The 15,817-nt window shown below is 34.8% G+C and overlaps 1 protein-coding gene across 1 annotated transcript in view; it reads right to left on the reverse strand.

The window, feature by feature from the left end:
* The window catches only part of LOC149410725 (boophilin-H2-like), a 36,996-nt gene that overhangs the window by 7,038 nt on the left and 14,141 nt on the right, over positions 1-15,817 (reverse strand). The window contains exons 2-4 of the mRNA XM_089648319.1: positions 5,075-5,184; positions 3,620-3,704; positions 3,348-3,481 (exon numbers count right to left, since the gene is read on the reverse strand). Of these exons, the coding sequence (XP_089504445.1) occupies positions 3,348-3,481; positions 3,620-3,704; positions 5,075-5,184 (329 nt within the window). The remainder of the gene's footprint in view (positions 1-3,347; positions 3,482-3,619; positions 3,705-5,074; positions 5,185-15,817) is intronic.

Raw genomic sequence — 15,817 nt, forward strand, 5'->3', positions numbered from 1 at the left:
GTCGAATTTCATTATACAGGATGTTAAGGGAAGTACTTGACTCAATTTAACCATCCTGATAATATTTGGAGTAAAAAATGTAATCGAAATTTTGGTCTCCAGAGAATTTTTTGAAAAAAAAACTTCTACTTGTCCAACCCCTCACATGACTCTAGCTGTCCAATATCTGCTGATTTTCTATGTTTTTAGTTGAAAAAAGTAAGTCAAGTATGTCCCTTAACACCCTGTACATCTTTTTAGATCCTTAAGGTGTTATAAATTATATCCATTATGGAAGAGCTAGACATCCACAAAATGCCATCTATCGACTGTCTGCCTGCAACGTGTTTTTAGAAACTTTGGGCAAGTTGCTCTCCAAACTGAGAACTCAAAAATTCTTTCACTGGTAGATTGGTTGGCCAGTGATGCAGGCGAAGGTCACATGTATGTAAGTCTTGTATTTTTGTCAACCGAAGACAGTATTGATGTTTTCTTTTTTCAGTATCTTGGCAAGTCTGTGCTATAAGACAAGAAAGCGCAGCCTTTTAGCCGCTCTTGTTCATTTCTGTCTTCGTTTGGGTTAGATTTGGCTCTCACGATTTGCTTTATTCGTTTTTCGGGGTAACCGTTCCGCTATAATACATCGGTTAGCTTTATAAGTTCCGACCCGATTGTTGGTTCCTCACATATTCGTGTTACGTGTGTCACCAAAGTACGGATTTGTCCTTTTTTGGCGCTGGGTAATGATGCGAGTCAGCGTGTAGATACCGATTCATGTGAGTTGGTTTTTCATACACGCGATGCCCTAGTCTACCATCTTATTTTCGCATCACCGCCACGTCTAGAAAAGACAGGAATTTATCGTGGTTTTCTAGCTCTTTTGTGAACATAATTTTGCTGTGAAGTGAATTAATATGGTCCAGGAATTCGTTCAGTTTCTCTGTTCCGTGGCCAAATGGCGAAGAGATCATTGACGTAGCGCCACTATAGGTAACACTTTAGGAATGGCCAAAACTGTATCAACTGCCACTTCTTCAAACTTTTCCATGAAGAAGTTGGCTAATACTGACGATAACGGACTGCCCATCGCAACTCCTTCCACTTTCTCAAAAAGTTCACCCTGGAATTCAAATTATCCCGTTTTGAGGTAGTGTTCAAAAAGCTTATATTTTTTTCCTCGTGAGCATTATCATGGTAGAGGCATTGGTGAAAAGAGATACTACTTCAAAACTGACAAGAATATCTCCTTCCTCAGTCTTAACCCTCTTGCTTACTTGGACCATCTTAATTAGGCCTTTGGAATCCTTAATCCACGATTCAGTTTTTCAACTTTGCATCTGCAGTAATCTCGAGAGGTATTCAGAAAGTTTGTACGTAGGTGTACCAATAGCGCTGACAATAGGTCTCATTGTTGTCTCCATTTTATGGATTTTTGGAAGACCATATAAAGCAGTAGTTCTGGAGGTTACGAATGGGTTAGATCGATCTTCTTCCCTAATACTGAAAGCTTTGACTATTTCCCTCGTCTTCAGATCAATCTTGTTGGGGGATCGTTCTTAATCTTCTTGTAGGTTTTGGCGTCGCTCAAGAGGTCTTCCATCTTTTAGACATAATCTTCCACAGTAATCATGACAGTGGCATTTTCTCTGTCGACTGGGAGAAGCAAGATTTTCTCATTCGCGCGCAATTCTTTTGGGGCGGCAAACTCTCCTTTCGTCATGTTATGGCGGGGTATTACGGTCCTTTACAAAATATAGCGAGTCTCTTTCCGTAGGTCCTCTGTTTGCGCATCTGAAATTTTGTGGACTTTTATCATTGTATGTAGGGCTGTCTCTACCCCACATATGATTGATTCAACAGGTATCTTTTTTGGGGATCTTAGCAAGTACAGAATTCGCGTCAGGGATCAACGCAAGACTCGAAATGTTATAACAACATTGATTTGATCAAGTTATTTTCGATCACCTTTTTGTCTCGGTTGAGGTTTCTGACTTTTATTTATGTCTTACCTCTGTTGACTGCTTACATCTTTTTGCTTGTTGGTAAGTGATGTGTCAACTTTCTTCCAATCTAACTCAAATAGGATTGCACTCAGGTGCAGGTGTAAACCGAAAAGGTCTCGAGATATTTCATAGAATTCGCCCCGCATGTTGTGGATTCTTTCCCTTAGTAGCGTTGCCCCTGCTCTTTGAAATACCCTCTCGGTTGTCTTTTGATTTCTATTTGTACTGGTGCCATTGATTCCTCCTTGCACATCTTGAGGAAAGCCAGGCTGCCTAATAGATGTTTCTTTCTCTTCCTCAGATTCTCCAATCGTCATACCATCATGTGAACTTCCTCCCTGTAGAGGTTTGTCAGATATGATTTGAGATTTTCACGGTCAAAAGTATTATTGTGATTTATTTTTTAGATTATTATGCCGTGTTGCGATATAAAACTCATTATTTATAGATTGAATGACCAAGTATTACTGGCGTCTGGAACTAGGGTGTCCTGAGTTCTCCAAGCAGCGCAGAACCACGAGAAGTAGTGAAGATTGGTTCATCGAGGTTATTGGAATAGGGTCACGATTCACGATCCTCAGCTACAAGGAAACAACTAAAGAGGACTTGCATTGGGACGATAATCTGACTTTCTGGTAGAACTTAGAATTACGTGTAAGGTTTATGATTCTTAGGATGCCGGGCCTTTTTGGCTTTCATGTGCTAGATAGTTACTATTTTTATAATGCATCTTTCAACTTACTAACTAAAAATCACATCATTTTGACGCAGGGATAGCCAGCCAGAGAATAGACCGCCAGCCAACTCTTTGTACACATTTCTTACTTCATTCTCACACAATTCTTGGTTCATAATTCTTGCTTCATCTATCGTCTCATATAAGCTCATACTGTGATTTTTGATATGCACTTTCGTATATTAGAGCTTTGACTCGAACAAAGTACTCTTACATATGTATTACTTGCATATAGCATGATTCATACTTGTTATTCGAACATATTGTAAAAGCTTCGAATATTTAAATTGGGTCAACTTGTGTGTTGTTCCTTTGTCGTTAAAGGCTATTTCTCGGTGACGTTTATTTGTGCGACCTGTACGAAGGTTTTTGGGCATTAGTGTGGGGGATACTCTTCATATCACCCTGATGAAAGAGCACCATTCAGAATCAAAACTTTTCTTACGATCAGATCAGAATAACCTTCCACCTTCCTCTTTCTCATATCCTTTCCTTTCTCACTACCTTCAGCTTGAGGGATGCCATAGTCCCACGTTTATTTTCCCACCTCCTTTTTTAAAAAGTTATGTGCGGTATTCACATAAATTAAAAAAAAAATCGAAATATTTTTATACTACAAAGAAACTAACCATAGCAAAAATTGTCGCAATCGTATTGGTTTTCAAAGTTATTATCGTTTCCTCCGCAGCCTGTGTAGGTGAATTCTTCGCAGGCTTCTTTAAGTGGGTTGTACCAGAATCTGGAACAAATATAATTGAACATACTAATTTCGGTTGTTGGTGCATGGGTAAGTAATGTGAAATATTTCTGCGTAATGCGTAACATTATTCAAGTTCAATGAACTTTCAATTCAAAATTAGAACTCTTTATCAAATCAGACAAGCGATGAAGCTGGTTAGACCTGGATTCTTGTACCCCTTCCGTTTGTCCCACGTCCTGCATCTTGGAGCAAGTGTTAATAAATTCCGCGTCCTCATTTGTCAAGCCTGAAAATAATTATTTTTGAAAGATTAATAATAACAATATTTTTTTATTATCTTCCTTTCTGTACCAAATAGAGATAATGATATCCTCATTGGGATCTTCCATGCTGAGGATTTTATCTGAATAATATAGAGTGATTATAAATATATAACGTGTTTTTTCTGAAATAATTATAAATATATTACATTGTGTTTTTACAGCAGTTGGGTGGTTTTGGTTTTATTCTGTATTCAGCTTTTTATTTGAGATTTATGTAGTAATATTATTGTGATTTTTGAATGAGAGTGGGATTTCGCTATAGAGTTTAATGCATTTGTAGTTGCTTGTATACGTTTTTGACTCTGAGATATAGTTTTTTCTAAAATACGTATCCGTTGTTATTTCTTGTGTTTTGGATTTACGAATGCAAAGGAGTATTTTTTTAGAAAAGAGTTATTTAATTAAAATTATGTAAAGATTTAAAAGATTTCATCAGCGCTAGTTCTTGCAGGGACTTTCACAGTAATTTTCATTGTGAAATATTATGAAATTTCTTGAATAAACTTTCAACTTTCAGAATAAATTTCATTATGAAATATTAATAATTTTCATTAATGCTTTGTGAATAGAATAATATAATATAAAGCCAAAAAATAATGAGTTCTCTTTATCGTCTTTTGACAGTTGGTAAAACCTTTCTCTCGGCTAGCCAAATATGGATTTCCTAATTGGACCGATTGGCGTAAGTTACACAAGGCCGCGTCGGATGCAGCGAAATTCGGCGTGGTTCAGGCTGACTCTAAGTTTGTTTGGAAACAACGATCGCAATTCCTGGTCGCTTTGTGTAAAGGTAGAAGGTAAATACCATGAAACTACATAGGTACCTCACTGGCATTATACCAAAAGTCTTTTGGGGTATAAAATACAGAGAGTACAGAGACGATTTACAAAAATACCAAGAACTTTAAAAGACCTGCAATATGAAGATAAACTCAAGGAAATAATATTACCAAAGTTAAAAGAAAGAGATGACTTAATTAGACTTATAATTTTATCTGGTCATTGTAGTTGCCCTGGCATCCAAAAAATCTTCATGAACAGAAATATAAATCTGCAAGGACACTAAAAGAAAAACAAAACACCTTTGAATTCAATCCAAGGAAACCCTTCGTTGCATATAGAGTAGTGGATACATGGAACAAACTTCTAAAACATATTATCGATGCTATTAATACAAACCAATAAAGATCGATTGGTTTCTTACTTAAAGAGAAGATTGGATTAACTTATTTCAAAAATCACTGTTAAACTTATTGTGAAATCAGATATGAGCGCATCAGCAGAATGCCGCCTGCTCATTAAACAGATATAATAAACAAAAAAGGACACTCACCGCTACAGTGTTTTTCGCATTCACTTTGTGAATAGAACTTATTCTTGTTCCCTCCGCAGCCCATCCATGTGAACTCGACACACGTTTCTGAATCAGGATCAAAGGAGAATCTGGAGTAAACATAGAAATTTTATACCAGATTTAACTCAGGGAAAAAAACCGCGAATAAGTATAATCCATGGCCTGGTTGGCCTCCGGTGAAAGAAGTACACATATCAAGATATCAAGATATTGAAATAAAGTTGGTTTCATTGATTCTATTAAGAAATGTTATTAGCGCCAACATGAAGATTCAGGCAAACTTCAATATTTCAAATTAGTAGAAATAATTTAAGATCGTCGGCGAGAATGAGAGAGCGAGATAAACGGATGTCTCCAGCAGTGTTATTAATGAAAATACAAAAGAAAAGAGGCCTAAGGATTAGCCCTTGGGGAACTCCGGAAAAAAACAAGAAACTCAGTGGGTTGGAAGATACCATGAGTGAAAAATTTATTTCTATTTTTGAGGCAACTATAAAAAATATCTTTCGGATAGAGAAACCCATTTGGGTAAGTTTGTAAGTAAGATTGGGCTTAAAAGGTTTTGGAGAAATCTTTATGCGATAGTCTGCTTGATATCTACTGTCTAGCAACCCAGTATCATAGTCAGTGAATACCATCAGACTGTTTGTTGTGGATCTTCATTTTCTAAAACCATTTTGTTCGAGGATAATGTTTGCGTCTGTCTGAAGCATAAAGAATTAATAAATTATTTTTTCAAATAGTTTGGCAGGAGCTGAAAGACTTTTGGGAGCCATTCTTAAAAATAGGATATATTTTGGAAATTTTCCACAATTCTTACAAAGTGTAAGTACTAATATCCAAGTTAAAGATAAACACAACAGTGTTTTAAGGAACTCGGAACACCCTTTAATAAAAAGTATGCAGTCCGGGCCGACAGAGTGCGAGTTCTTCATGAATCTTGTGGCACTCATAACGTCAGATTCCATAAATATATCTAAATCAACGTTTGAAGCTCCCATGGTATTAAATTTCAGCCGCATTATTAATATCTTAAAGTGTGGTATAATGTATCTAATTTTAAGTTTATGGGATTTCAGTAAATTTCTGTACTTATAGACCAAATGTTTTCATGATTTTGCACAAACAAAAGCTACTCTATTATAGTCGTCACCATTACCGAAACGGTAAAGGTTTTGTAAATAAATTTGCAAAACAAATCCCCACTCTATTACCGTCGTCTTCACATCATCTGAAACGATTAGGCCTTTTCAATACGCACCCCGGATGGTATACAAATCTAACACTATCACAAACATTATTGCTAGTCCTGTACACTACACAAATCTGAATATTTGGTCATATTGTTAATAGAAACCTGGGTGCTTCACGAGGAGGTTCCCCAAGGTTCAGTGGTTGGGAGCAAACGCCGATATATTCAAGGCCCTCATATGGTAACGAAGAATTAGAATAACCTGAAAAGAAAAAAACGAAAAAGAAAGGAAAAAGAAAACAAACAAAAAATAAATAAACTGGAAAAGAAAATAATCAACTGATCAGCATAATTGTTCATAAACTACAGAACTTTCAAATAAAAAAAAAAAAAAAACAATTTGGGTGGCAGGTTTCGATACCGCCGCCCCGAGAACTATTTATTAGATAATCAACACCACTGCCATAGGTCAACCCAAGTGAATCGCTACGTTTGGTATTTGGCTCGTATTGGCTTGAGTTGTATTCGGCATGCGACTGCCCATCAGCTGCGTGGCATGCCAGATCGAGAGAGGCTGGTTTGGAGAGACCCTTTGACCTCTCCAACTGGTATAGATATATAGATATTGATATCATATGTCCGTCACTTGTGGACATACTGATCCCTAGATTCCTACCCAACCCTCATACATTTTACCTCCCAGAACTTCCTCTTATTCCTTTCCTTAAAAAAGACCCTCCACACAGAATCCCAAAAGATGACTTAGGTCCTAAGGGAAATTATTTTCCTCAGAGCTTTCTGTATGGGTTTAATGTAAAAAATAAATCGTAAGACGCGATGATTCGAATACTTTTTAATTTTCACACCGTTTAAGCCTTTGATACGGGCAATGTATTGTTTACTTGTATTAATTGAAACCTTTTCTTTAATATAATATGATCAGTAATTACAAATCCAATAATATAATTACCGTTAACTGTTGGATTTAAAATCACAAATAAAAAAAACGAAGAAAATAAAAACACAATGGACTGTGGCGACATTTTTATCACAGAACGTCTAGTTCTTAATGAGTCGGTTTTACTAATAAATTACCAAATCCTAATTAAAACAGTTTTTCCTTAAAGTAAAAACTTTTAATAGGCTTGCAGAATGGATGAAATGAAATATCTGTAAAATTAAAATACGATAAATTATTATAAACGGCCATAAAAATTATTTCTCCTTATTCTGAACAGATTATATTATTTATGCAATATTAAAAATTTCACACAACTTAACCGTAATATAAGAATCGCAATAAAACCGTACAGCAAAAATTTTATTTTACTGAGAATTTTTTTTTAGTTTTAACTCTTCAGTACTTTCATCACTTTTGTACACAGTTTGCAAAGTTTTCTGGATATTTCAAATGCGCTTTTTACATCTTATTTTATTTTAATTTTAATTTTCCGTAAAAACAAATACTGTTTTAGAAACTAAACAAAATTATCTTTTCGGTGTATGCATTCAAAATAAATCTTACTATTTTTAAATAGTAAAATTTTAATATATTAGAGGATTGTGACTATCGCCAATTTAAATGGGTTGTTGGCTAAATGATTCTGTGGTTCTCCAATCCGCAGAATCCAAGGTGAAGTGATTACTCTCGGTGTGCAATAATTGGAATTCTGATATTTCCAATATAGTTTTTATTTAAAAAAAAATCACTTTACAATAATTTTATGAACAAAAACAGATCGCGTACGCTAGATGAGATTTTAAGGCTAAACCGTCGGCTAGACCGCTGGAGACAGAATTAATTATTTGCCGCGCGAGGTATCGCGCGCAGGTTTACAATGATACCAGCCTCACAAGAATGTGGGTAAAAGTAATGTTGTCATTATTTTCGGGAGATGTAAACTCCCTATAATTTACCCTCCAATATCAAATTTTACTTAAATTTTTATTCCATTCATACAAAAATTGAAAGAACTAATTATTTGGTTCTCGAAACTCGATTGTTACAATAGCGGCGACAAATTTGAATTATTCATTTTGGTTATTTTTGGGATTTCATTAATGGATTCCATTATAAATATTTGAGGCAAGCTGGAAAGAATTATTATTTTTCTCTCTGACGTCAAATAAATTAAGTTTTTCTGCATGAAATAAAAAAAAGGTAAAAATGATTTTATAAAATAAAGACGCCCGGTCATTTATGACCCTCAAACGCTGGAGTGGTTAAAAGGTTATGCCATCAATATAATAATTATATCATTGAAGATGAAGCCACTATCTAGGTTTTTTTTTGTCATGTGACTCACAAGAGCGCCCCTGTTTGTAAAGTGTAAAGGTAGGGAAGCTATGTCGTCACCCGGTTGGGCTGCGTTTGGTTAAGGCAGGGGCTGTTGGAAGGGAGTTATTAATGCGGGTCTTGAAGAGGCCCGGATTTGTATAAGGGAGGAAAAACACAAAAACGAGTGGAAGAAGCGGTCCATTCTCATGGAGCCAACATCATCTGTTAATGGATGTTCCGCTCGTGCACCACACGAGCAGGCTCCTTAAAATACAAAACAATTCTTTAGAAATTTGTAATCACTCAAAAAGATAGCTGCCCAAAATATGTGAAAAATTAGTTTCAAGATAATATCGTAAATTTTTAATTTGATAAATGAGATCGACAAACATGATTAGGTTCCAATGGTCGAGTGGTTAAAGACGGATCCCGGTAAGACAGAGATCCTGGGTTCGATTCCCAATTGAGAGTGCTAATATTGAATTAAATGGCATTATTGATGTTGTTTTAGCCTGAATTTTTTTTCAGATTTTCAGGAATTTTCAGTTTGGCAGTACACTGCACCGATTTCCTGAAAATCTTCATACAAAAAATCGAAAAAAAAACGTTTTTGGCTACAACAACATCAATAATGCCATTTTATTTTAATATCCTCTAATCTCCCATTTTATTTTATATCATCTATTCTCCCAAAGTCACGAGCCGCTACTGGTTGAGACCGTTATCTTTTTTTGTCTGTGTCTTGTTCTGTTTCATGTTTCGTTTAGATATGATAATATTTAATTATATTCTTCAACGATGTAATTTTATTTATATTTATTTATTATAAAAATAGTGTATTACAATAAAATTAAATGCCGCTCACCTATCTACGGAATTCACGTGAATTTAATATAATATTGAAAATATAAACCTTCAAAGTATTACAAAACTAAACACTACTGTTATACAAACTAAAATTACAGCTGAGCATTACGTTTAAAGTTAGCAACAATAACATTCCACTGAATAAATAAGTATTACAAAGTACCAGCGTTGGCTTATCAGCCACAATCATAGGGTGACCATACTGCCAATGACAAGCGGGATAGTATGAATAATTATTAACAAAAAATAACAATAAATAAATGAAAATAGATAAATACTAGCAGGTAAGTAAAAATGTGTAAAGTTTTTTGTTAACTGTGAATTCCGTACAACAGTCCCAACTGCTCCCGTCTAGAGCCAGTGAGTCTGTGACATCCCCAATTAGGGTATGTTGTGAGGCTGAACGTAGTGGGGAGGATTCCTGGCTATTCAAAAGTCGTTACCAAACACGGCTAAAGCTATTTCAAGCAGCGCTGCCACGCTGCAGCGTTTTAAATTTAATTGTAATCTTACACCAGGGTGATACTGAGAGTATCTTCCGCTCTGGAAAGTACCGCAAGTATACTAAATATTATTTTAAATTAACGAATTGTGAAATAACACAAATTAATGAAATAAAATTTACTTTTGCACGACGGGATTTGATCCCGCGACTTTTGGATTACTAGTCGAGAGCATTACCTCTCGACTACGGAGGCCGTCATTAAAGTATGTAAATAATAATACGTACATAAATGAATTAATTGAGTAATATTAAGTAAATTAAGAATTAAAGTAGAGGCATAATTGTACTAATTATCTCGTTGAAACGTGTTCCACAATTAGCACGCGCGAATTTGGAAGGCAATCACTTATGCACAGGCGGACATATACGCATTTCTCTGAAATCGATTGACATTAAATAAGTTAATATCCGAAATAAATTTCGGTCCTACTCGGTCGGCATTTGGCGATGGTGGTAGAGTTGTTGAGTCCAGTTTTTTTTTTTAATATTAACCCCACACAGGAGTCTACGAGGAAAATAATTTCCCTCAGTACCTGTGTCATCTTTGTCGATGCTGTGTGAAGGTTATTTTTAAAGAAAGGAAGAAGAGGAAGTTTTGAGAAGGAAAAAGGTATAAGGGGTTGGTAGGAATCTAGTGATCAGTATGTTGGTTGGTTTGATTCGTTTCATTATAACGAGTTACGTTTAAACCTACATGAACTAATTTCGTCACATTCGGTCTTACTCGTAATAGATAATACGAAGGGATAAGAACGGGCTGTTAGAAAATGTTTCTCATATTCGCAAATGTCATCTGAAGAAACGTGAAGTTAGCAATTAAACGCGAAATGCGAAAATGACCTATTTTTGAGGATTGGAACAAAGTGGTGCTAGTCTCAAAATATCTTTCATGAATATGAAAATTATGAGTAAAAAATTTAAACCGAGCAGTATACGGCCCAACTCAGCGTGTAGCTATACCAACGCTTCAGCGGCGTATTAGGGAATCTTTATAAGTAAGTCGGTATCAAACGTCATACCACTTCTCTAAAGAAACGCGGGAATCGCGGTTTATTTTTTCTCATTGAGGGGAATGCAGAAGTTTGTTCTATAAAAACAACTCTTGTATTAAATGCGTCGAGTTGTTTCTTTGTGTGTCATATCTGTCACTCTCCCCTAGACATAATCAGTCAACGACTTACTTCCCCACCTTCTTTATCCCCATCTCTTTCGCCTCCCCACATCACAATTGGGGATGCAATAGTCTCACTGGCCCCAGCAGTTGGGACCCTTGAATTCGCATAAAAATATAAATTGAAATTCATGTCGTGGTATAATACCTATTGTTTGAATCTAGTTAATACAAATATCTATTAAACTTGTATTTATTTGAAAAGTTTACAGTAGTAGTCACTCCAACTCGCAAAACTTAATTAAATCAAACGATTTGTAGGCGGGTGTGGTTGTCCGGAGATATCACGGTGTAGCCGGGTGCCCATAAACAATGCCAAGGGTGGCAGGTGGTTCGTCCTGTATTCAATTAACTCAGATTATCCAGAGACGCTTAGAAGACGAAAAAGAAGAATTATTACTTTATTATTTGTTAAAGTTTTTCAACTTACCGCACTATGCGAGGCTTCTCAAAAGTTTCTGAACACAGTGAGACTATGACATCCCCGATTGGGGTAAATTGTGCGGCCGAAGGTAGTATAGTAGGGGCGGGGATGGATATATATCTGATAGAGAAGAGAAAGGTCGGGATGTACTAGACTATTCAGATCTGGGCACCAACCATGGCTAACGACATTCTAAACATAATTTCGATTCTCAATGGTGGTCTTTCACCTGAACTACACTGAGAGTATATGACACTCTAGGACAGTCATACTCAACCTGCGGCCCGCCAAGCTATTTTGTGCGGCCCTCAATACATTTAATATCAGGAATATGGTTTACAAAATCTGGCATACTATATCATGTTAATTTGAGATTAATTGCGACTTTGACATACAGACATTGAAACCTAAGAGGATAGTCGTTGTCGTGTCAATATCAGATCTTGTATAAGAGTGTTGCTACTGCACACGCTAGATCTATCTCCAAAAAACAAAGATTTGACAGACAAATATGCGCGCAAATAATTTTGCTCGTGGCAACAAAAAATTTTTTGACAGCTCTTTTTTAAGTTAAATGCGTCACAGTCACAGTGTTGCGGTTTTATTTCAAGTAAAAATTACGCGTTACACGGGTACGATAGCTTTTTTTGCTGTCTTATAAAATATTGTTTTGTTTTTAACGATGGGTATGCTGATAGGTGATATGTACTATTATTATTCTGTTTTGGTTATATTTTTATAATTCTCAAATTGTTTTCCAAAAAAACGGGGGTGGTGGGTTTCATGATATTTTTTGTCATACCAGTATGGTGTTGCGGCCCGCGTAGCTTTACAAACATATGAATGTGGCCCGCAGAAGAAAAAGGTTGAGTATCATTGCTCTAGGAGATGCCATAGCCACTGTGGCTCCGGACAGTTGGTACATGAATAAAATTTAATTTTGATAATTTATTAAGAATCTCTTCAAATTATGGTAACCCATTTAAAAACGGAATTACAGGCCGTTTCCTGTTAAGATTTTTGTAAGTTTGTAATAATATCGGAACACTTGTTCAAGCATCTGTAATGTAAAGATTGTTATGAACACGAATTCCGACATCATGATAAAACATTGTTATTTTACTAAAAGATTATCAGGAATCCTATCTAACGGGCCTGCAATCCCGTTTTTAACCAGATTACGAATAATTTCGAAAAGAGATTCTTAATAATTTAGCAATATTTTTTATCAGTTATTTTTCTCCGTATAGCATTTGGAATCTTTTTGCAATGTATGTATTAGATTTCTTAATAAAAATATGGGCAGTGTCTCGAACATTGTCATAATAAGAAAACAACCCACGGAATAAATTTTAAAAGAAAGTTCAAAATAAATGTAGCCGTCACGTTGAAGTAAGTGAAAATGAAAGAGAACAAGTCTATAATTTTGACAATAAAACAATTCTGTTATTATTATTAAAACATAAATATAACTAATGTATAAAAAATTAAAAATACATATATTTATACAATGTGGTTAAGTTGCATCATCAGTTTATTTTCGGTTATTACAGTAGCAGTCCAATAGGCAGTGACAGAAAGAGCCGACGAGTCACGAGGCTGGCAAAATAAATCGTCGTTCCGTGCAAGAGCGTCGTCCCGTCTTGCAAAATATGTTTCACATCAAAAATATGTTTGCCACTGTCAATGCCTCTATGTATTATATTTCTATGTTTGCCAATGTCTGTATTTTATTCCTGTATGTATTGTATTTCTATGATTGTCAATGTCAATGCGTGCATGCATTATATTTCTATATTTGTCAATGTTAATATGTATGTATTAAAAATAAATAATTATAATTATAATATAATATAAAATAAATAATAATAATATAATATAAATATTATATTTATATTATATTATTTATTTTTTTATTTTTTTTTTTAACAAAGACAAACATTATTTTACGAATAACCTGACAATATTTGAAAATCTCCTACTACCACCACAGTAAGCTGAAAATGTTGCTTGTGTTGTGATGGAGGACTTAGCTAGCCGAGGAATTGAACACACTACGCCCGAGTGGGACCCAAACGCGATGTCAACTCGGCCACCGACCGGTCATTATTTTTTATTTTTTTTATTTTTTATTTATTATAATTATTATATAAGTACATTTTTGTTTATTTGTTACAATATATGATCAAATATTTCAAGACTCCTCTTCCATAGAAGCATTAGCTTGTGGCTGGAAGAGGAGTGTACATTGTTTTATTACAATAAGTAAGTAATTAAAAATAAAATGATTTTAAACTTATTTGAAGTGAGTTATAAACTAACTAACTAACTAACCATCACGCCGTTTCCCCGCAGGGGTAGGCAGAGAGGACGGACCGCCAAACAACTCGGTCTTGGCACACACTCCTTGCCTCATTCACATTCATACATCGTCTCATACATACTCTTCTATTATTCTGACTCTTGACATGGCCCGACTCGAGTATCTGATTCACTTGATCGTGCCATGTCTTCCTCGGGCGTCCCCGACTTCTGCTACCATTCACATTTGCATCATATATCCTCCTTACACTCCTATCTTCGCTCATTCGCTCTACATGCCCAAACCATCTAAGCGTCCCTTTCTTAATCTTACTCATTACGCTTACATCAGCCTTGCACTCTTTGCGGATCTCCACATTCCTCACACGATCCAATTATTTTTATTTTTTGTAAGTTTGTCTTTAAAATATTTTTTCACAGTGTTTATTATTTGGATGTTATCATTAATGTTTCTAATTTCTTCAGGTAGTCGATTGAAAAAAATTCTTGCTCGGTAAGTGTAATAATTTTGTGCAAAGGAAGTGTTTAATTTTGGGCATGGAAAAATATATATTCAAGTCGAGTACGGTTTTCAGTTAGAAATTGATACTTGTCTTTTTCTTTTATGATTTGAATTAATGCATTTTTAGTATAAAGATCTTTAAATGAAGGCACTTGAAATTCTTCGAATAATCGATCAGTTGGGTAATCGGAAGGTTTTCGTAATATTATTTTAATTATTAACCTTTGTATCACTTCTATTGGAGTAAGGTTAGTTTTGTATGTGGATCCCCAACTAATGATACCATATTGTAGAGTTGATTGGACCAAGGCATAATATATTAAATATAGGTTTTTTAAAGACAAAAAATTTCTGATTCTTAAAAATACATATACATATATAATATTATTATATTTGTATGTATTATATTTCAATGTTTGCCAATGTCAATGCCTGTATGTATTATATTTATATGTTTGCCAATGTCAATGCCCGCATGTATTATATTTCTATGTTTGCGAATGTCTGTATTGTATTCCTGTATGTATTGTATTTCTATGATTGCCAATGTTAATGCTTGTATGTGTTATATTTCTATGTTTGCGAATAACAATGCCTGTATGTATTATATTTCTATGTATGCCAATATCAAAGCCTCTATGCATTATATTTCTATGTTTGCTAATGTCTGTATTGTATTCCTGTATGTAGTGTATTTCTATGATTGCCAATGTCAATGCCTGCTGTATTATATTTCTATGTATGCCAATATCAAAGCCTCTATGCATTATATTTCTATGTTTGCTAATGTCTGTATTGTATTCCTGTATGTAGTGTATTTCTATGATTGCCAATGTCAATGCCTGCTGTATTATATTTCTATGTATGCCAATATCAAAGCCTCTATGCATTATATTTCTATGTTTGCTAATGTCTGTATTGTATTCCTGTATGTAATGTATTTCTATGATTGCCAATGTCAATGCCTGCTGTATTATATTTCGATATTTGTCAATGTTAATGCTTGTATGTATTATATTTCTTTATTTGCCAATGTTAATGTTTGTTTGAATTATATTTCTATATTTGCCAATGTTAATGCTTGTATGTATTATATTTCTTTATTTGCCAATGTTAATGTTTGTTTGTATTATATTTCTATATTTGCCAATGTTAATGCTTGTTTGTATTATATTTCTATGTTTGCAAATGTCAATGTTTGTATGCATTATATTTCTGGACATTATAATACACAATTATGTGAGCTTATTTATGAGGAAATATTTTTTTAATAATAATGCCAAAACGGCCGCCATTTTGAGGAGCTTTCGAAAAACCAAAAGAAAGCAAAAGAATCGAACAACACCAATATTTTTCATTTTAAAGCCCAGAAAAATTGCCGTGTCATTTTTCCAGACTAGAGGCGTATTCTCGGATTTCTAATAAGGAAAAACAAAGGCGGAGGGACTGATGGTTTCACGT

This window comes from Hesperophylax consimilis, chromosome 27 (genome assembly GCF_061612785.1).
Source record: "Hesperophylax consimilis isolate HC1 chromosome 27, BYU_Hcon_1.0, whole genome shotgun sequence".
Lineage (NCBI taxonomy): Eukaryota > Metazoa > Arthropoda > Insecta > Trichoptera > Limnephilidae > Hesperophylax > Hesperophylax consimilis.